At 41.7% G+C, this 21,172-nt stretch overlaps 1 protein-coding gene across 1 annotated transcript in view; it reads left to right on the forward strand.

The window, feature by feature from the left end:
* Window positions 1-21,172, forward strand: part of FBN2 (fibrillin 2) — a 596,571-nt gene that overhangs the window by 161,224 nt on the left and 414,175 nt on the right. The window contains exon 7 of the mRNA XM_029619106.1: window positions 1,089-1,214. Coding sequence (XP_029474966.1) covers window positions 1,089-1,214 — 126 coding nt within the window. The remainder of the gene's footprint in view (window positions 1-1,088; window positions 1,215-21,172) is intronic.

Consider the following 21,172-nt stretch of genomic DNA (forward strand, 5'->3'; position numbering starts at 1 on the left):
AAACAAAGGCTTTTTAAAGTTATGTTTCAATTTGTAAAATAAAACTATTATCACTTTCTCAGTAATAGACCTAATGAAATGAAGGGACCAGCCATAAATCACAGTATTTTTATCTAGGCATGTGTCCTTTTTATTACAAAATACTTGACTTGTAATCTTTGGTCTCAATTAAATTAGAATTTGTGGGAGTTTTTTAAAATAATAAAATAGTCAATAATGGCAGATAAAGACCAAAATGGTACATGTAATCTGACCAGCAGATGTTTGGGGTTGTAGCTACTGCTCCATGTAAGTTATCCCATGCAAAAAATGTTACACTGAAAGTTACCACAGTATACTTTATTGGTTCTTAATTTCTGTCTTCTATTTAGCCACTATGGGACCTCATTGTGCATTCCATGCCCTTTTGAATTCCGTTACTGTTCTCGTCTTCACCACCTCTTCCAGTAGGGTATTTTAGGCTTCCACCACCCTTTCTGTAAAAAAAATATTTCCTAATTTTTTTAAATCTCTTTTTTGTCTAAAATGAAGTGAAAGGTCTTAGCCATTAGTTGAGGATGGCCCTGTCTTCATTTTTAGGCCCAGACTGAAAATCTATGCAAAGAATTTGGATGTATTAAATAATTAATTAGGAAACAATATCAGCTGGATATCCCAGCCATGCAACCCCCATTAAGGAGACAGTTTCATTGAAACCACACTCAAAGCAGTAGGATTAAATCAGTTTAAAAATAATTTTTGGTGCAAATGCTACTTCTCCTTGCTTATATGGGGATCCAACTATGCAAAAATTTAACCAGAAAATACATTTTATGATCACAGAGATAAATATGACCCAGGCTCATAAGGGGTAGCCTCCTCAGAAGTGGTCAGAATTATTTCCTTGAGCAATAAAAACCAAACATGAGCTTTCACTCTAGCAAGAAACTTGCTCTCAATTCATCAAACAATTTCACTTTTTCTATTTCCAACAGAAAGATTAGAGTTGGCAGCTGTGTTCCTTTTATTACCTAACATAAGTTAAAGTATGTACTGGATTTGTATGTCTGAGTTTATTTTTCCATCTTGCCAATGTGTCCTCTGTGTAGATGTTGATGAATGCCAAGCAATCCCAGGGCTTTGCCAAGGAGGAAATTGCATGAACACCGATGGGTCTTATGAGTGCAGGTGTCCTGCTGGTCACAAGCAAAACGAGGCAACTCAAAAATGTGAAGGTAAGCATATGAAATCGGAGAAAAACCTAATTGCTACTTTTGAATCCAAATAAAACATGACTTCATGGTTTGCAGATAGAGGTAGAGAGGATCACAATTATTATTTTGCTATAGAAATAACCAGCCCTTATGAAGACTGAGGGACCTTAAGTGTAAAGAACAAACTGGTACTGTTCAGGGCTTTCCCCCATGCATTAGTCTTTGGGAAATGTCAGGAGGAGAGAAATTAGGTTATGGAGTACAGTAGCTTTTCTCTGCTCTGATTTGTGCACTCCAGCATGGAGGGATAGAGAGAGAAAAAAAAGCATCTGGGGAAATGGAGAGGGGAGAGTGGATTGCATTAGTATGTTTGTGTTGGGTGAGCAAGAGAGAGGCAGGCACCAGTGGGGCCTCTATAGCTCAACCTCCTCCCCCCCCCCCCCCCCCACACTGGTGCTTTTTATCTCTTTCCTCTGTTTTCCCCCACTGGTGATTTTCCAATGTCATGATGGTGACAGAGGAGGCACCAGCAGGCAAGTGTGCTGCTTTTTTATGTTGCTTCCCACTGGGAGGGAGGGCGGGAAAGAAAAGATTATTTTGTTATTGTGGCTGGTTGCAGGGAGTGCAGCCTCCCAAGGTGCAGGGTCCTGGGCAATCACCCTAATTCTTTTCTCCTAAGGATGGCCATGCATTTCAGTATCGGCACTTTATGGTTTTTGAAGAAAAGCACTGTTACTTTGTGTTGCTTAACCATAATTTTGGTGGTCTGTTGTTGGTGTGGCAGTTGTGTTTTTCCTAATGCATATTACAGTTGAACACCTCTATGGTAGAATGGTACTGATTTTTTTAAATATTCACAGTGTATGTATAGTATCGTTATATAAATGATCAGAAATATAAAACTAGAAAGGACTGGTAGTAGTGTGTAAAAATGCCTGATCTCAAACAAATCCCTGATTTTTTTAAATCAACTGCTTTGGTCAGGGATGGGACTTCAGCCATCACCTGCTCTATTACTGTGGCCTCCTTTATCTCAACACATAGGCAATGCATATCTTGTACATGAATATTTGTGTTTGAACAACAAAAAAAAGACTGTTTATGCTTAACTTACTATCTACTAAATTAAAATATGTGCTCTATCTACTTTTTAAAAGTATTCAATAACGATATTTTCCATAGACACAGAATGGGGAACAAGCCCTTCTACTCATAGTCTGGGCAAAAAAATCCTAGACCTGCAGGTCTAGGATTTTTGCTATAGCAAAATGTCCAAGTCTGCCTCTACCTAATGGTAGAGGCAGACTTGGACATTGTTGCTGTTACGGAGACATGATTCACTGAGCCACATGATTGAGAAATGGCCATCCTAGGCTACAACTTAGGAAGGACAGAGAGAACAGAAAGGGTAGAGGAGTAACTCTTTATGTCAAAAACAATAACCACCAAGGCATACAATAACTGAGGGAAAATAATCAAATATTGGTTCCCCAACATACACAATTACCCCATATACAAGGAGAACCTTAAGTAATATAACATAAGTAATTTTAAAACACACATTTATTAAGAATGACACATCTTAATACAACCCCACTAAATACATATACAACCACACATTTAAAAAAATGAATGTCATATAGGCAGTGAACGTTTATAAATATAATATAATCATAAACAGTATGTATTTCAAATATCTCTCAACTGAATCTTCACATATATTCTACTAAAGTGCTTATAAGTGCAGATTCTCGTAGTTTTCAACTCCACGGCTTTCCTCCATTAGTCACTGCCATAATGTGATTCACTTGAGTACTGCCCGGTACTACTCCCCAACGAAGATCTCCGTTTCACCTGTCAAGCAGGCTTCCTCAGGGGAAACTTCTAATATCCCTATAACAACCAAAAACAAAACCATTTACCATGTCCCACATAAAACCAATGACTACATATCACTTTAACTATAAATCCTTACCATGTGAGTCCAACGAGGGACCGCACAAAAATTTGTATCCAAATCACGAATTTCTCAAAGAGTTTAAATTCACTTCAACTTCATCAAAGCTTTATCTCAATTCTTCAATTTGGTCACGAAACTGCAACCACAAACAATATTCTCAATCATCAAAATTCGATTTAAACAAAAAGAGGAAAGACAACATACTACTTGAACAAACGCTACCACCACATACCTTCAAAAAGCGGAAGTGACATCATCACTTCCTTTCTGCATGGATCTCCTTTCTGCGCAACTTATGCCTTGCCTACTCTATATATAGCCCTCAACCACCTCATCTACCAATTAATGAACATAATAAATTCACTCATCATCAATCCGCTGCTACAGATACTTATGGTAACCACACAATCACCAATCAAACAATCGTCATAAATCTGTTCCAAACCCCTCCAAAAGAGTAACCAGCAAATAATTCGACAAGAATTAAAATTCCATCCGTACAATTATTTAATGAAGGCGCCCCACTCGATTGGACCATTGAGTCCATGTGGGCTCACAGTATTCCAGTTGAAAATGTAACGTTGTTCAACCCGTCTTAAAATTGATGATAAATCACCCCCAAACTCAAGCTTGATCTTTTTAATAACAAAGAATTTTAATTCTTCTATCGAGTGACATTTATCACTCCAGTGTTTGACCAATGGGGCATTCTCAACACATGACCGAATCCTACTTCTATGTTCACCAATGCGTAATTTAATAGCTCTAGCAGTTTGCCCAATATAAATAAGCTGACATGGACAAATGATTACATAAATCACGCCACTAGAAGTGCAAGTAAACCATTCAGGAATCACATAAGGATGACTCAAATTAGAATGATAAAACACTTTCAATGGTAAAACTTGCTCACAAATGGAACATGATCCACAAGCAAATTGTCCCCGTTCAGAATCTACTCCACTATACTGATTCCCACTAAGCTTTAAATTATCCCACAAGTTCTTCCGTTTTTTCAAAGAAAAAATAGGTTCATCAACAAAAATGTTCAAAGGGGATAATACATGCCAGTACTTTTTAACAATCTCTTTAATTTGTAAAGCCTTAGTCGAATAAGGAATGGTACAAACCATTCGAGAAAGAGGCTCCTTCTGCGAATTAATCAACAAGTTATCTCTGTTTGAAAACAAGGCACGTTTATATGCCTTTTTTAAAACAGAATTTGAATAACCCCGGTTCTTAAATCTGGTATTCAATTTTTCAGATTGTATTTTAAATTCATCGGTGGAGGTACATAAACGCCTATATCTAAGGAACTGTCCCACTGGTATGTTGTTCTTCAATTGCAGCGGATGAAAACTACGAGAATGTAAAAGTGTGTTTTTATCCGTGGGTTTCCTGTATACAGTGGTCATAATCTGAAAATTCTGTAAAGAAACCTTCATATCTAAAAAAGAAACAGCATGTTTGTCCATAGTTACTGAAAATTTCAAGTTAGAATCACCACAATTAATAACTTGAAAAAATATTTCCAGATCCTCAACTTCTCCCCTCCAAACCACAAAAACGTCATCTATATATCTCCCCCACCAAAGGACCTGTGTATACCAATTTGAGGAATAAACTACTCGTTGTTCAAATGCAGCCACATAAAGACATGCTAAAGTGGGCGCAATAGGTGAACCCATGGGGATCCCTTTGACTTGTAGAAAAAATCGAGACTTATACGAGAAGTAACTATTGAAAAGTGTAATCTCTGCTATAGTCAACAAAAATTGTAATTTGTTCTCTGAAAAATCCATAGAGCCGAGTAAATCTTTGATAATACCAAGGGCGGCAGACTGTGGAACGTTAGTATAAAGGGCAGTAATATCTGCTGTAGCCAAAAGCCAGTCTGATTCAACCTTAGGCAATAACTTTAATTGATTAAGAAAATGGATGGAATCCTTTATATAAGAAGGAATAAGAAGTGCCTGAGGTTGTAAGATCTTATCTAAATATTTCGACACTGGCTCAAAAATTGAACCTATGCCTGACACTATAGGCCGACCCGGCGGAGAAACAAGGGACTTATGAATTTTTGGCAAGATAAAAAAATGTGGAATACACGGACAAACTACTGTAAGATAATTAAACTCTTTGCCAGAAATGATCTTATCTTTAAAAGCCACCTGTAAAATATTATTAATCCGCATATGAATATCATGGGTAGGGTCAGTGTCTAATGCTGTGTAATATTCAGTATCTTCTAACTGTCTAAGCACCTCACAATCATAGTTTACTTCATCTAAAACCACAATTCCACCTCCTTTATCCGCTGAAACAATTTTAATGGAGCTATCATTCTGTAATTCTTTCAAGGATAACCATTCATCCTTAGACAAATTATACGCTGGAACTTCCCCAGTTTTATCCAAATTTTCCAAATCATTCAAAACCAAAGTTTCAAATGCCTGAATCAAAGTACTAGGGGTGAAGGTGGAGACCACCCCGAAGATTTAAACAAAGCATTTTTATCAGGGATATAATCTCTCGGTCCAAAAAACTCTCTAATATGGAGTCTACGAAAAAATTTTTGAAGCTCAATACGTGTCTGAAAGGGATCATATCTAGAAAACGGAACGAAAGAAAACCCTTTGTCCAATACACTAATCATAGAAGTAGAGAGTTGTTTAGAGGATAAATTCACAACGGCTTCACAGCCATTTTTATGATTATCCAATGTATCCCTCACAGCCCTATCTGGATTTAATCTCAATGGCGTAAATTGTAATTTGTCTGCGTGCGTGTGTTTTTTTTGTGTACGAAACGTTTTTGAATTTTTGTTGCCTTGGGTCCGAGCGCCTAAAAAAGACGAGGAAGACTGTTCCTCTCTATTCTCAGTTGCAGTTTCCTTAAAATGGACATGTCGGGAATCTAGTTTATTTTTCACTGTGTTTTGACCAACATCATCCCCCGAATCATCTGAGGATGAGAAATCCCCTCGTTTTTTAAAACCCTTCTTTCTATTCACATTCATCCACGGGTAGACATAGCCACCCGTGTAATCCCTTTCATCACGTCTAAATTTGTTAATCTTAAATAATTTAATCTCTTTTCTCAAGTCATCTAATTGGACCTGTAAATCCCCTAACTGATTTTCTACTGTATCTTTAGGACAACATTTATTTATTTATTTAAGTTTTTTTATATACCAACATTCAAGACGGTAGTCCCATCATGCTGGTTCACAAGAAACAGGGGTGCAATAAACTTTACAATTTGAACAATGGTGCAGAAAAGCACCATTGTTCAAATTGTAATTGTAACAATGGTACAATTTTATAAGATACGTGCGTAGCCGCGCGTGTCTTATAAAATCCGGGGTCAGCGCGCGCAAGGGGGTGCACATTTATGCAACCTGTGCGCGCCGAGCCCAGCGCGTGCTGCCTGTTCCCTCCGAGGCCGCTCCGAAATCGGAGCGGCCTCGGAGGGAACTTTCCTTCCACCTCCCCTCACCTTCCCCTACCTATCCCACCCCCCGGCCCTATCTAAACCCCCCCCCCCTACCTTTGTTGGCAGATTTACGCCTGCGGAAAGCAGGCGTAAATCTGTGCGAGCCAGCGGGCTGCTGGTGCGCCATCACCCGACCTGGGGGCTGGTCCGGAGGCCTCGACCACACCCCCGGGCCGGCGCCATGCCCCCGGGCCCGCCCCCAAAACGCCGCGTCACTCGCAGCACGCCCCCAAAACGCCGCGTCACTCGCGGCACGCCCCCGACACGCCCCTCCATGCAAACCCCGGGACTTGCGCACGCCACCGAGCCTATGCAAAATAGGCTCGGCGTGCGCAGGAGGGGTTTGGGGTAGGTTTTCGGGGAGTACACATGTATCGTACTCCCCGAAAATCTACCCCTCTCAGTACACAGATTCAAAATTCCATAGTGCTAATATTCCGAATAAGGAAATCAAAGAATAATGATCTCGAGAATGTTGAAAAACTTTGAAAAAGACCTTGAAAAACCCCATCTAGGACAGGTCAAATTCTGGCAGACCTATAAACTAAAGACTAAGGATTGAACTTCGCACAGATGAGGGTAAATAGGTGAAGAAACCTTCCCATGCCCGCAACATAACATTCATAACCTTTTTCCAAAAGGTTTTTGGCGGATAAGTATTCAAATGTGAGTAACTTTATCATACGTGCTTCCCATTGCACATACTTTGGACTGGCATTCATGACCCATGAAGTGAAGATATTTTTTTTGGCTATGGGATTTATCCCCATAAATCCCAAAAAGATATACCTTAGAATGAGATGAAAGAGACCTCTTAAGGATTTTCTCAATACCTTCCTGGACCACCCCCCAAAAGGGTAGATTTTGTGGCAACCCCAAAAACTATGTATAAAATCTCCTTTTGAAGGCCACATTTTTAACAGGTTGGGGAGGAACACAACTTTGCCTGAAACACACTCATTTGTGATATATATATAAGCTTGATTCAAAAACTTATATTGCATCTCTCGCAACAGTACATTTTCAGTGTTTTTATTTATATTCTGAAAACAGTTCCTTAGCTCTTGCAACAATAAAGGGAAGTCTGTCCATCTGTTCCATTTATTCACCATATTTTTTGATTGACTGCAACACCCTAGAAAACCTAGCACAGGAATTTTTCTTTCTGGAGCTACTACACAGTATAGCCTCCAAGGAGCTAATATTCTGTATTTCCGGGTTTGTTTTTATATAATCAAGGGCATAGTGTCTAACCTGAAAGTATGCAAAAAAATCCTTATGTGCTAAGTGAAACTGAATTTGGAGCTCTTGAAAACTATGTAAAACCGTGGAATCCTCAATAAATAATTGTCAAAGAAGCCTAAGACCCTTCCCATTCCAAACCATGAAAATTTTATTTATTTTTATTTATTAACAACTTTTTTATACCGACATTCGTGGGTACATCATATCGGTTTACATTGAACTAAGAGAAATACATGGAACAGGGATGGGGGGAGCCACAGAACGAGAAAAGCTAAATAGGGAAAGCAGTAGGAGCGATAAAACTTAGTGGGTGGCAATACCAGGGAGAATAACATTATGTAAGTATATAGCAGAGAATAGAAAATAGGTAACATTATAATAATAGTTGAAGTAGAATAGCATAAAATGGGAATAAAATAAAAAGGGAGATAGGGTAGAGGAGGATTATGCTGGGAATGCCTGGTTGAAGAGCCAGGTCTTTAATTTTTTCCTAAATTTGTACAGGCAGGGCTCAGTGCGAAGTTCAGCTGGTAGAGCATTCCAGCGTTTGGGACCTGCAACTGAAAGGGCTCATTCCCTCATAGAGGAGAGGTGGGCGTTCTTAAGGAAGGGGTGTAAAGGGTGCCTTTGTGGGTGGCTCTAGTGGGGCAGTTATGGAGGGTGAATCGCAGGGGCTCTTCAAGCCAGTTGGAGTTGTGGTTGTAAAATAGGGTTATCTAGCCCTGCCCTAAAAAATGGATTCCCAGATAGAGAAATGAATGAGGTCATTCTGCTTGGCATTTGTGTAAGGTCACATAGAAGGTGCCAAGCCTTTCGGCAAGATTGCACAATTAAAAGATCCTTTACTTCGTTGGGTACCTCTCAATCTGGAATCTGAAGCAGGGACTTTAACGATAGAGGGCCTAACCGATCTTGCAATGGAGACGTGAGAGAGTGCACTGAAGTGTCAAACAGTTAATCCACAATATGCCACATCATGCAAGCTAAGTTATATAATTGCAGGGCATTTCACCCCTCCAGCTGTAATGGGAGCAATTAATATGTCTAAAGGTATTCTTGCTTTTTTCCCATTCCACAAAAATAGTCTGATATGTAAATTGATTTCCCTCCGATCTTTTTTCTCAACCAAATGGTAAAAATATGTAGAACATACAACCATTTGGGAATTATAATCATTTTTAACAGCTGGACTTTGCCCAATAATGATAACGCTAGTGCTCTTCAGTGACTAAGGGACTTTATCAAATTTTCATTAATGGGGCCACATGAGCTGCATAAATTTGTCCTATGTCTATCATGATTTTAATCACAAAATACTTCATTTTCTTTTCTACCCACTTCAGGGGAATCCCGAGCCCCCCCCCCCTCTTCTAGGGCACCAAAGACCTCCAACACCTCAGGCTTTTCCTGATTAATCTTCAATCCTACAAATTCCCAAATGCACTTTGATGATGGAGCACTTTTAAAAGAGACTTTCTGGGTTCCGTAAGAAAAACAAAAACATCATCCACAAAGGCAGCAATTTTAAACGAATATCTTCTACGGGTAAAGCCACCTATTGAAATATCATTATCAATTTTTCGTAATAAGGGGCCAATTGACAAAATATACAGTAAAGGTAATAGGGGACCGCCTTGTCTCACACCCGTATTCACAGGAAAATCAGACGATTTAAAGCAGTTAGCTAGAATATTAGAGTTTGGCGACCTATAAAGTTATATATTGGGCTATATTTCCTTGAAATCAAACCTTCGCAACATGGAGAACATATACTCCCATGAGACCCAATCAAAGGCTTTCTCAGAGTTGAAGCCTACAATTACCAAGGGGATGCGACATCTTTTACATAGAGACATGGCAATGATCAGTTTAACCATATGTGTAATGGCGCTTCTGCCTTTGACAAATCCTACTTGATTCTTAGACATAAGAGAGGGAAAGTTTAAACCCAACCGGTCAGCTAGAATTTTAACGCTAATCTTTAAGTTACAATTTAAAAGAGATATGGGCCTATAAGAGGCGGGAGCAATTGGGTCCTCCCCCAGTTTGGCCAGAACTATAATGTAAGCTTTATTGAAATCTTCTGGAAAAGCATCCAGTTACAAAGCTTCCAAAAAAAAAAAAAGTTCTTAGGTCGCACAATATATTGACTAAGAATCTTATAGTAATTATAGGAAAATCTGTCAGGTCCTGGGGCCTTATAGGATTTACTATATTTTATGACATTTAAAATCTCATAAGACTGTATAGGCCTGTTCAAGAATTCCAACTGTTGTTCTGAAATTTGGGGCACCTGCAGGCCTCGAAAAAAATTGACTTTTTCCTCTTGAGCTCCTTGCCCTCAGAATATAAGGCTTCATAGAAATGCCAAAATACTTCACAGATATCTGCACTTTTTGTGACAGTGGTGCCCTGCTTATTCTTATGTCGTTCAATAAATGTTTTCCCCCTCCAGACCTTTACTGTATTGGCCAAAAGTTCCCTCCTTTATTGCCAAAAGCGAAAGAAATTGTGTTCTGTGCGCTGCAACATCCGTTGCGTTCTTTGGTGTATGATTGCATTTAAAGATGTTAATGTGTTCACATACTCTTCCTTATTTTTCCTAGTGTTCTGAGCTGCTAAACATTTCTTTGTTATTTTCTTCTAGTTGAAGGATTGATTTATTCATTTGGGAGTTCCGTCCCATAGCATATGAGACTATTTCTCCTCTTAAAACTGGTTTACTGGTTGCCCAATACTGCATCGGGGAGCCATGTGCTCTGTATTATAATTTTCAAATTCAGCCCATTTTTTGCATAGGAAGGCCTGAAAATCATTCTCTCCCCTTAAGTAAGAGGGAAATTTCCAGAACCTTTCTCCTCTTCATTCCTCCCCAAGCTGAAAGACCACCCAGATTAAAGAGTGGTCTGATATCACAGCCAATTCTATATCCACCCAAATTACCTTTGGAAAAAACCCATGGGAAACTAAAATGTAATCTATCCTAGACATAGACTTATGTGCCCTGGAAGCATGAGTGAATTCTTTGACGTCAGGGTGCAAAAGCTGCCACACAACACTCAATGACAATTCTTTACAGAGATAAGGGATACCTCTTTCCTTCACCCTCCTCACAGGCTGAGTTGACACTGTCCTATCTAGAGAAGGATCATGAACACAATTAAAATCCCCTGCCATTAATAAGACTCCTTTACTGTGCACAGGTAGTAACTTCCCTAACTTAGAAAAAAAACTAAGATTTTACTCATTAGGAGCATATAAGTTACAAATAGTAATATCCTGTCCCTGTATCTGCCCAATGAGTATCATAAATCTACCCTCCGGGTCTTATATCTCTTGTGCCCTCTGGAATTGAACTTTCTTATGGATAAGAATGTTGGTTCCCACTTTTTTCCCCTTGGCTGCCAAGAAATAACAGAGATGAACCCATTCTCTCGCTAGTTTTTTACTTTCCAATTCAGAAAGATGGGTTTCCTGTAAACAGGCTACTGATACCTTGTGGCAACTTAAAAGTTGGCAAAACTTTCTTACACTTAATCAACGTACCAAGCCCGTTAACATTCCAGACACACACACACACACACACACACACACACACACACACACACACACACACACACACACACACTGTGGTGAGATGAGCTCCAACATGGCCCGACGACCTTCCTGCTTGGGGCAGGGGGGAGCAGAAGCTATATACGGGCACGCACGCGCACACAAAAATATGGCCTCTCCTTCAGCCGCCGGCATCCTCTCTTCTTCTTCAGCCACCAGCGGGTTGAGCTCTGCCGGTGGCCCCGCGACCTCTCCTGCTGCCACTGGCCCACCGACCACCCCCCCTGCCCCCCCCCCCACGAGTGTGCCACCCCGTGCAAATGCACAATATGCACACCTGGTTGTGCAGGGCCTGTTAGCAGGGTAGGGTTGGGAGTGTGGAATGCATATAGACTTTCGTCTACCAACCCTCCGTACCCCTCTGCTGTGCCTCTATCACTAAGCCATACTGTCTCTACCTTTTCTTGACCCCAGCACATTCCTTCCTCCCCCTGATGCATGCTCCAGGGTGTACCTCCTTCCCTATTCTATCCTTAACCGAGTTCCAGGTCATGGGATCAGATAACTGCAGGCTAAGCTTTTCTGATCCTGCATCCCCCCCCCCCCCCCCACCCCTTTCTTCCCAAATGCTGCCAGTTCATACAGGAAGGGAGATGTAAAGCTGGAGCTGAAACATAACAGAAAACAATTACTTTGCTTTCTCTTTAGCCACTCCCATCCAGTCCACACTATCTGCTCCAGCCTTGCCTGTCCCCCACTTCCTGTGGAGACAGGAGGTGAGGGGATGAAGTTGGAGCAGAGACTGCAAAGCAGAAAACAACTGGTGCGCTCCCTTCTCCAGCCCCTTTCCCTCTTTGCTGCCTGAAGGGGAGAAATGAGTTCCCAGGTATGGGGAAAGGATGGTGCCTTCAAAATTTGACCCCTGTAAGCAACTACCCATGCCTGCAGTAGCACAACAAACAAACAGTTTCCTTGTTGTAAGGCTTGGGAAATGACTGCTGTATGTGGTTTGAGAAAGTAACTTGGGTAGAAACACCAGTAAATCAAACTTCACAGAGACTCCATCTTTCTGTGGAACTGGTAAGTTTACACTTCAATTCACTAGTTAAGGGGAGACTCCACTCCTGCCAACACTGTGCAAATTCAGCGAGTTTACACAATAAATCTTTACTAATGGCAGAAACTTCAAAACAAATATAGCCAGTAAAACTATCAAGAGTACAGCTTTGGTCTGGATGGGATTTAGTGATTTTTGCTTTGACAGTCCCCATGTGGTCTGTCTGGTTAGATATTTGCTGTTTTTAAATGTATTTTCTAATGCTGCTTACTATTGTTTGATGTTGCCATCTGTTGTGTATAGATGAACTGCTTAAAAACAAGCATTACTTTTAAGACAGCGGTAAGTTGGAATGTATTTTCAGTTTGGTAAATAGAAAGTTGATTAATTAGCTGCACAATTCATTTAGTTACTGTTTAGTTAAGAGGGTATCGCACTTAAGGGAGCAAGGACAGTGCAGCATTTCCCTTTCTCTTACTAGGATGGTATGTCTGCTGATAAAAATATATTGCTGTTTATCTGGCTTTCCAGCTGAAAAGGGAATATTGTAGAAGAACAGATTACATTTTTTAAAGGGTGTTAGATGGGGGAGGCCGCATACATTTTCCATTCAATATCACCAATCAAAAAGTATCGTACAAAAAGTATTAGCACCGTTCCCTCAAGGAGTGGTCAATGATTAGCTGTACCAATGATTTATATGATTTGTAAATGTAAGAAATTCCTATGGATTTCTCTTTATGAGTTGTGATATTTCTTTTTTTTAATTTTTTGTTTTGCAAATTTCAAACTTGAATACAATTCAAATAGAAATAATCATAAATCAGGAGAACATACCATATCATTACATATATTACCCCAAAGGGAAAATCTATATTATATCTGTCACAACATTACAAATTATAATCATCTGTGTTATGCTCGGGTTTGTGGACCCTTGGGCTGACGGGAGGATGGCTCTCCTGTCGGGCGGCGAGGCAGGAACAGCAGTGGTGACCACCTGACCCTTGGCACAGAAGACGGAGGCGACGGTGGAGTCGTGACGTCAAGGAACGGCAGTGTGTCTTCACCTCTGGAAGTCCGCGGTCCCCCCAGGAGGAGCCCGTAGGGACCCAGACCGCTGGGACTTAGGTGGACCTTTGAGATGTCAGATGTATGGTGCAAGGACCAACTGGAGTCCACTTCACCCCTGGAAGCCCGTGGTCCCCCCGGGAGGAGCCCGTAGAGACCCGGGCCGCTGGGACTTAGGCGAGCCCTTGGAGGGGATGGTCAAGAAGAAGTCCTAGGTCAAGAGCCAGAGGGTCGTCGCTTTCCAGTCCGAGGTCACACACCGAAGGATCACCACTTGCCAGTCCGAAGTCACACACCAGAGAATCACCATAAGCCAATCCAAAGTCAGATGCCAGAGAATCACCGTATGCCAATCTGAAGTCAGGAACCAGAAACACCAAGATGAGACAGGAAATCAAGACGCTGGAACTCACCGAAGCAAGCAGACTCAAACAACACTCACAGGAGATGTTGCCAAGTCGAGGAATGAGCAGAGGAAGCCTCCTTAAATACTTCCTCTGCTCTGGATCATTGGAAGCAGGTGAGTATCATTAAAGGGATCAGGTCCCTTTAAAACCAGCAGGGGGCGCGGCCTCACGCCTAAAGATGACGGCAGCCATCTTGGATTTCCTCCGAGGAGGAAAGCCAGCAGAGCGCCGTGTGGGAGGAGCAGGGACGGCTCCCCAGTGGGTGGCCAGACCGCAGACCATCCCCGGGGTGATGGGCACTGGCCCCGGGGAGCGTTTCAGGAGTTGCTACGGTGGGTCGCCGCCGCGGTGGAGGTAGGGGGCCGCGCCCGTGGCCGTCCACAGGCGCGGGACACAACAATCTGTATCTGCCTGTTACAAAACAATGAGAGAGAGGATCCTTCTTTAGAGCAAAATATACCAAATAATTCAAATTCAAACATTGGGAGATTACAGAGTAAACTTTCTTATCCTTACAACTAAGAAGAAGATGTAATTAGCTCAGTTCCTAGGTTCAGTCGACTTTCTAAGTATTTCTCTAACTGTTCAGGTTCATAGTAAACAAATCTTGTTCCATCAATTTTCATTATACATTTACAAGGAAATCTGATATTTAACTGTATACCAACAGTTCTAGCCTGATTAGCCAACACTAGAAATTTCTTATGTCTTAACTGAGTCTCCTTAGAGACATCAGGATAAACCCATAATTTCTGCCCCAGATATAAGGAAGATCTTTTACTTAAGAATAACTTTAATACATTATCTCTATCTTCTGAGAATTTAAATTTCACCAATAAGGTTCCTCGCATTTCAGTTTGAGAACTATAAGAAGTCTCTATCAATTCTGTAACATTCAGTGAGGTTCCATCTTCTTGTAAGTTTTCATTTTGTGGCTCATTTTTCCTCAGTAAAAAATATGCCTTCAGTACTACAGGTAACTTTTCAGGTGTTAATAATAATATTTCTTGAAAATAGTTCTTTAATTGTTCCTTTGGAGAAATAATTTTGCATTTGGGAAAGTTTAATACCCTTAAGTTCTTATATCTTATAGAATTTTCTATACTGTCCACGTTCTTCTCAAGTATAGTTTCTCCTTTAATTATTGAAAGCTGCACTCTTTTTATCTGTTTTATTTCTTCTTCCACTTTTATCAAATTCACTGTATGTTTATGTATTTCTGGTGTTAGATTGTATAAAGCAGTTTACATTTCTTTTATATTTGTAGACGTTTACTATGGCGTTTTGCAATGACGTTATCGGCTGCCATATCAGGTCCATAGTAACAACCTTTGGTTTTTCACTTGGCTCAAAAGGTAACAAAGTTAATGCATGAGAAAGAGATGTACCTTGATTGTCTTAGTTCCTTTGGAACTGGGCTTTCTTCATAACTGGTCTAGCTACTATCTCGCCAGAACCAGAAGGACTTCGCCAAAAATTCCCTCCACTTATGGGAAGGAGATGAAGGGGCCTCCCGCCCTCTCTAACACCATTGTTGTTCCGGCTGCTCCCTCCCCGATAGGGCTTACTTCCAAAGACGCTATCCATCCTCGCTGTGAGTCTGGGTCTGCAGCTGTCTCGGCATGACCTGGTGGAGTGGGAGTTGTAGGACCCCGGGACTTAGAGTAGTTTCTCCCTGGAGCAATGGCGCTTGCTCTCCACCTTTTTGCTCAACAGGATACTCCGAGGTTATAACCTCTGACTGTGGTTGGAAGCCCGTCAGCGTTGTTTGAATTAGCGCGGGTCTTACTGGGGTCAGGGGACCCTCTCTTGCCCTGCCTTTACGCTTGGTCTGTGGCATTTTCCGAGGCCAGCAAACAGGAAAAAAGTACCGAAAGTCACAACACTACTGGAGCTTCACAAACCCGCGTCTCCCAGAAATGCCACCTTGGATCCGCCCCAAAATCTGAGTTGTGATATTTCTGATACAAGTCTTATTGTATCTGAACCTAGGTTTCAGTGTTTTGTAAATCACCTCGAGACCCTAAAGGAGGGAGATTTGTAAATATGATTATAAAATAAATAGATCTAGAAATAAGTGGTAACAGATTAGAAAAAGAGATTCCCCTCAGATCTATTGTTCAGAACACCTACATCCAGGCACCTGGGTGAGTAAAATATACCGCTGTTCGGCTGCCTTGGATCCCCCTCTGATGAATCCTGAAAATGTGGAGCTGTTAGGACACTAAACATAATTTATTAGAGGGACACACACACACAAACACAGACACTTGATGCAGGGGAAGCAGAACGTCTTGTTGGTTGGTTTGGGGGGGGGGGGGGTGCCATGTAAATTTTCCCCGACTCTGCCACTAAATCCTGCAGTTATATTCTCTTACATATCTTCTTCATGTAAACCATACAAAGAATAATTGATTATTATAATAATGCTAATTTCAAAATCAAGTTAAAGTTGTGAAGGAAGAATAATTTATTTCTATTTAACATTCCAGGGGGAAGTACAAGGTGAATCACAACACAGTGCATGCAATATATAAGTACAAGGTGAATCACAACACAGTGCATGCAATATAATTTACAAAAGAGAGGGGTGAGCAAGATGGCGGCATGAACACCGCGTTTCCTCTGTTGAATTACCTTAAAGATTCCTTCTAAATGCAAGGGGAAGGTCCGAGTCTTCCCCCCGGACTCTCCTCTTAAGAACATAAGAAAATGCCATACTGGGTCAGACCAAAGGTCCATCAAGCCCAGCATCCTGCTTCCAACAGTGGCCAATCCAGGCCACAAGAACCTGGCAAGTACCCAAAAACTAAGTCTATTCCATGTTACCATTGCTAATGGCAGTGGCTATTCTCTAGGTGAACTTAATAGCAGGTAATGGACTTCTCCTCCAAGAACTTATCCAATCCTTTTTAACACAGCTATACTATCTGCACTAACCACATCCTCTGGCAACAAATTCCAGAGTTTAATTGTAAAAAAGAACTTTCTCCGATTAGTTTTAAATGTGCCCCATGCTAACTTCATGGAGTGCCCCCTAGTCTTTCTACTATCCGAAAGAGTAAATAACCGATTCACATCTACCCATTCTAGACCTCTCATGATTTTAAACACCTCTATCATATCCCCCCTCAGCTGTCTCTTCTCCAAGATGAAAAGTCCTAACCTCTTTAGTCTTTCCTCATAGGGGAGTTGTTCCATTCCCCTTATCATTTTGGTAGCCCTTCTCTGTACCTTCTCTATCGCAATTATATCTTTTTTGAGATGCGGCGACCAGAATTGTACACAGTATTCAAGGTGCGGTCTCACCATAGAGCGATACAGAGGCATTATGACATTTTCCGTTTTATTCACCATTCCCTTTCTAATAATTCCCAACATTCTGTTTGCTTTTTTGACTGCCGCAGCACACTGAACCGACAATTTCAATGTGTTATCCACTATGATACCTAGATCTCTTTCTTGGGTTGTAGCACCCAATATGGAACCCAACATTGTGTAATTATAGCATGGGTTATTTTTCCCTATATGCATCACCTTGCACTTATCCCCATGGACAACGATTATCCCCATGGACAACGATTATCCCCATGGACAACGATTGATCATGGCCTTCGGATCGGCTACACTTAAGAGAGTGCCTGACCCTGCTGCTAAATCCGGTGAGGGAGCACTGGTTTCACCAGGGGAAGTTTCCCTGAGCCCCCCGGATCTGCAGCTCCCGCTGGTGCCTGGGTCTGCTCCTGCTCCATCTCTGACCGCGGCGCAGGGCAGTGACGCGCCTGTGTGACCGCAGGGGGGAGGGAAGAGAGTGGAGTTCAGCTGCTGGCAGCTCTGCAGTCCCCGTCAATGCCAGTAATGTTGGATACTGTTCAGGAGGTGATGTTTTCTGCCACCTCCTCTCCGGCTGAGACTGAAGGAGAGCCCAGAGGGGCTTATGCAGTGCTGGTAAGAAGTGACCCAGAGATGGTTTTCCCCGGAACTTTGGGTGAGACTTTTTTTCTTCCACCTAAGCCAGCAGTAGTCACTCTAGAAGCCCTTTGGGACCTTGTAGCCGGGTTTGGTTGTTCTCTACATGACTGCCAGCTGAGGTGAAGTGGAATGAGAAATTTAGGGAATTACAGTCACAGGTGAAGGCTTTGGAGGCTGTGACCACTGAGACACAATCATGCAATGTAAAACTGATTAAAGATTTCGGCAATTGCTCTAGAAGGTTGGAATATTTAGAAAATTATTCTTGGCATTTAAATCTCCAAATACTGAATTTTCCAATGGTTATAGGTGAAAATTCCTATCAAACCCTTAAGAAATATTTTCTGAAAAGTTTGCAATTTGAATAGGGGAAAATGCCTTCTATAAATAAGTCTTATTTCCTACCAGCTATGGATAAAGGGAGAACTTCTTAAGATCGTCCTACTGATGCTGCAGTTGATTTAACAAAATTTCTGGAGGATTCCACCGCAGAAGTTTAACTCTTCTTGTTTCCTTTATTTCTGAATATGATGTGAGCGAAATAATGAGGAGATACTTCAAGAATATCTCTGTACCCTTTTATGGACAGATAATTCATATCTTTCCGGACTTTGCTTGTCCTACCCAAGAACTTAGACGCAATTTCCTTACTCTTCGTCCCCAGGTTATCTCATTGGGGTTTTCCTTTGTTTTAAGATATCCCTGTAAATGCATTATTTGCTCTTCGAACAAATGTTTTGTATTTTTTTCCAGAACAACTTAAATCCTTTATTAATTCCAGGAGTATTTTAACATCTCCTGGTGAATTGGTCATCTTAGATCCATGATATATATATTGCTGACCGCATGTGAAGTCATTTTCATTGAAGTTAGATATTTATAATTCTCTCAATATTGCGCTCCCCCGCATGTAGAGTTTCCCATTGGGTAAATGACTTATTGCATATAAGATTTAATTTTTGTGAAATTATTTTCTTTTTTTCATTTCTGGATAATGTCATTTTGGTTTTTTCAAAGTAAGGTATTGTCCTGCTTGTAATGATGAAATTAATAAATATAAAATACAATAAAAATTTACAAAAGAGAGGAAAGGTGGGAAAGAAGAGAGGAAAAGGACTTGGGGCAGAAAGAAAGAGGTGAGTGCTGGGAAGAAAGGGGGGCAGAGGGAATGGGATAGGAACAGGAGGCTGGAGCTGGGGGCAGAAAGAAAAAGGTGAGGGCTGGGGCAGGGAGAAAGAGGATGCCCCCACAAGAAAAACAACCAAGGCTCAGCACTCCCCCAACATATTACACTCCCACAAAAGCAGCAACCAAGCCTTTCTTTTCTCCCCTCTTCCCTGCTCCCAGCCCTCTCTTCTCTTCCTTTAGCACCCCACCTCTTTCCCCACCCCTCTTCTATCTGATCCCCACTCTCTATTGCTCTCGCAGCATATCTGTCCTCTCTCCTCAGCCCCTTTCTCTCTCCACTCCTGCTCTCTCCCTACTCTTGCTTCCTCTTCCTTCAGCCTCCCTCCTTGCCCTTTGTCCATACCTACTTTCTCTTTTCTCCCTGCTCCTACCCCTCCTCTTCTTGCTCTCCTTCACTCCACACCCACTGCTCCCCAGATCTCCCAGTCACCACCAGCATACCTCTTCTTGGGCAGCAGCGGTCCCTGAGTGGAGGCAATTGCAGCAGTACAGAAAGCAGGTCCGGGGGCCAGCATAGGTGGAAGCAAGGGAAGGGCAGGTCGAGTGGTGGTAACAGAAGGCCCGCAGAGGTGGAAAATGAAGAGCAGGCAGGACCATGGAGTCTGGCGGCAGCAGCAGCCAGGAAGGGCCGGTTGGGCAGCGGTGGCAGCAGAAGGCCCGCAGAGACAGGAAGTGAAAAGAGAAAAGGACCATCATGTCAGGCAGCAGCAGCAAGGCAGGGCAGGTCGGGCATCCATGGTAATGCCAGCCAGTTCATAGAGGAGGGGGAAGGTAGATCTGGCGGTAGTAGCAGCAATACAGGTCCCGATAGTGGTAGCAGTGATACAGGTCCCAGCTGAAGACGCAGAAGTTAGCAAAGCGGGCCTACATGTGCTCCTGATCTTGTTTAAGCTTGCTCACAGCAGAAGTTGCTGTGGCCATCTGAAGGCTCTTTAATTTGATTTGTTGGCTGAAATTTTGGTGGGGCCATGGCGCTTGCACCCCATCCCATTTTGATGCCTATGCAGTGATCAAAGAAGCCTTCTTCCCTTTGGAGAGTTGGTTAAAAATTTAGGGTTTGTTCCATGAGAGGACTCCCTCTCCCTAAAGGAGAAATGGAAGAAATCCAACTACTAACATTCAGTAATCAAAATGTCTGTCCTCCTTCTTGGCGGTAAAATATCTCTCATGTCTGGCTGATGGGAGTATAAGAAACAAAACCAAATTGCTATGGAAAATAGCCTTAATTTAAGGAACTTATTATTAATTCCTGCCCCTAAAGTTGTTTTACCCTGACAAGGATACTTTGCAGTGTAATGTGGAGAAGAAGAGTAGGGGAGAGAGTTCAGAGATGCCCTGTTGATGGGGGGTTGAGGACCCTTTTTAAAGTTGTATTCATTTTCTGACACAAGCAATGAACTGGAAACAGCACAGTTTCCATGTTTTACATTAAAAAAAAGGGTGCACAGACTTCCCGGAAAATCGTGGGATTGGTCGTGTGACTTGGGAAAACAATGTAAGGTGCTCCATTGTCATGAGATTGCAAGAAGCACTGTTTTTCTCCAAGGTATGTTGCTGCAGCAGGGAACACCTGGATGAGTAACTCATAGATTGGGGTGGAGAAGAGTGTGATATTTATTTGGACTCCAGAAACAAAGGAGACCCATCTAGACAGAATTCATTATTAGAGGAGGCACTGGTAAGAAGATTTCTATTTCTGCTGCTGTGCTCATGAGTTCATTAATATGAAGCTCTGTAGTTAGGTTAATCCTGAAGAAAACTGGATCCTTTGCAGGCTGTGATACTTTTTACTGATCCAATATAAGAATTATGCAGAGTTGTTGAAGACAAGGTTTTCAGATATTATAGGTCCCTTTTCCATATAAAGCAGTGTGTGTACTCTCAGTAGCTCATGTACTTCGCCACAGCTGGATACTCTTATGTTGAGCCAGCAAAAGATATTGCAACCTGCCAAGAATTTAGATTACAAATGATGAACTTATATATTCCCATTCATTTTAATTTTATTATTTTTGAATGTCTGCATCTT

Source organism: Rhinatrema bivittatum, chromosome 1 (assembly GCF_901001135.1).
Source record: "Rhinatrema bivittatum chromosome 1, aRhiBiv1.1, whole genome shotgun sequence".
Lineage (NCBI taxonomy): Eukaryota > Metazoa > Chordata > Amphibia > Gymnophiona > Rhinatrematidae > Rhinatrema > Rhinatrema bivittatum.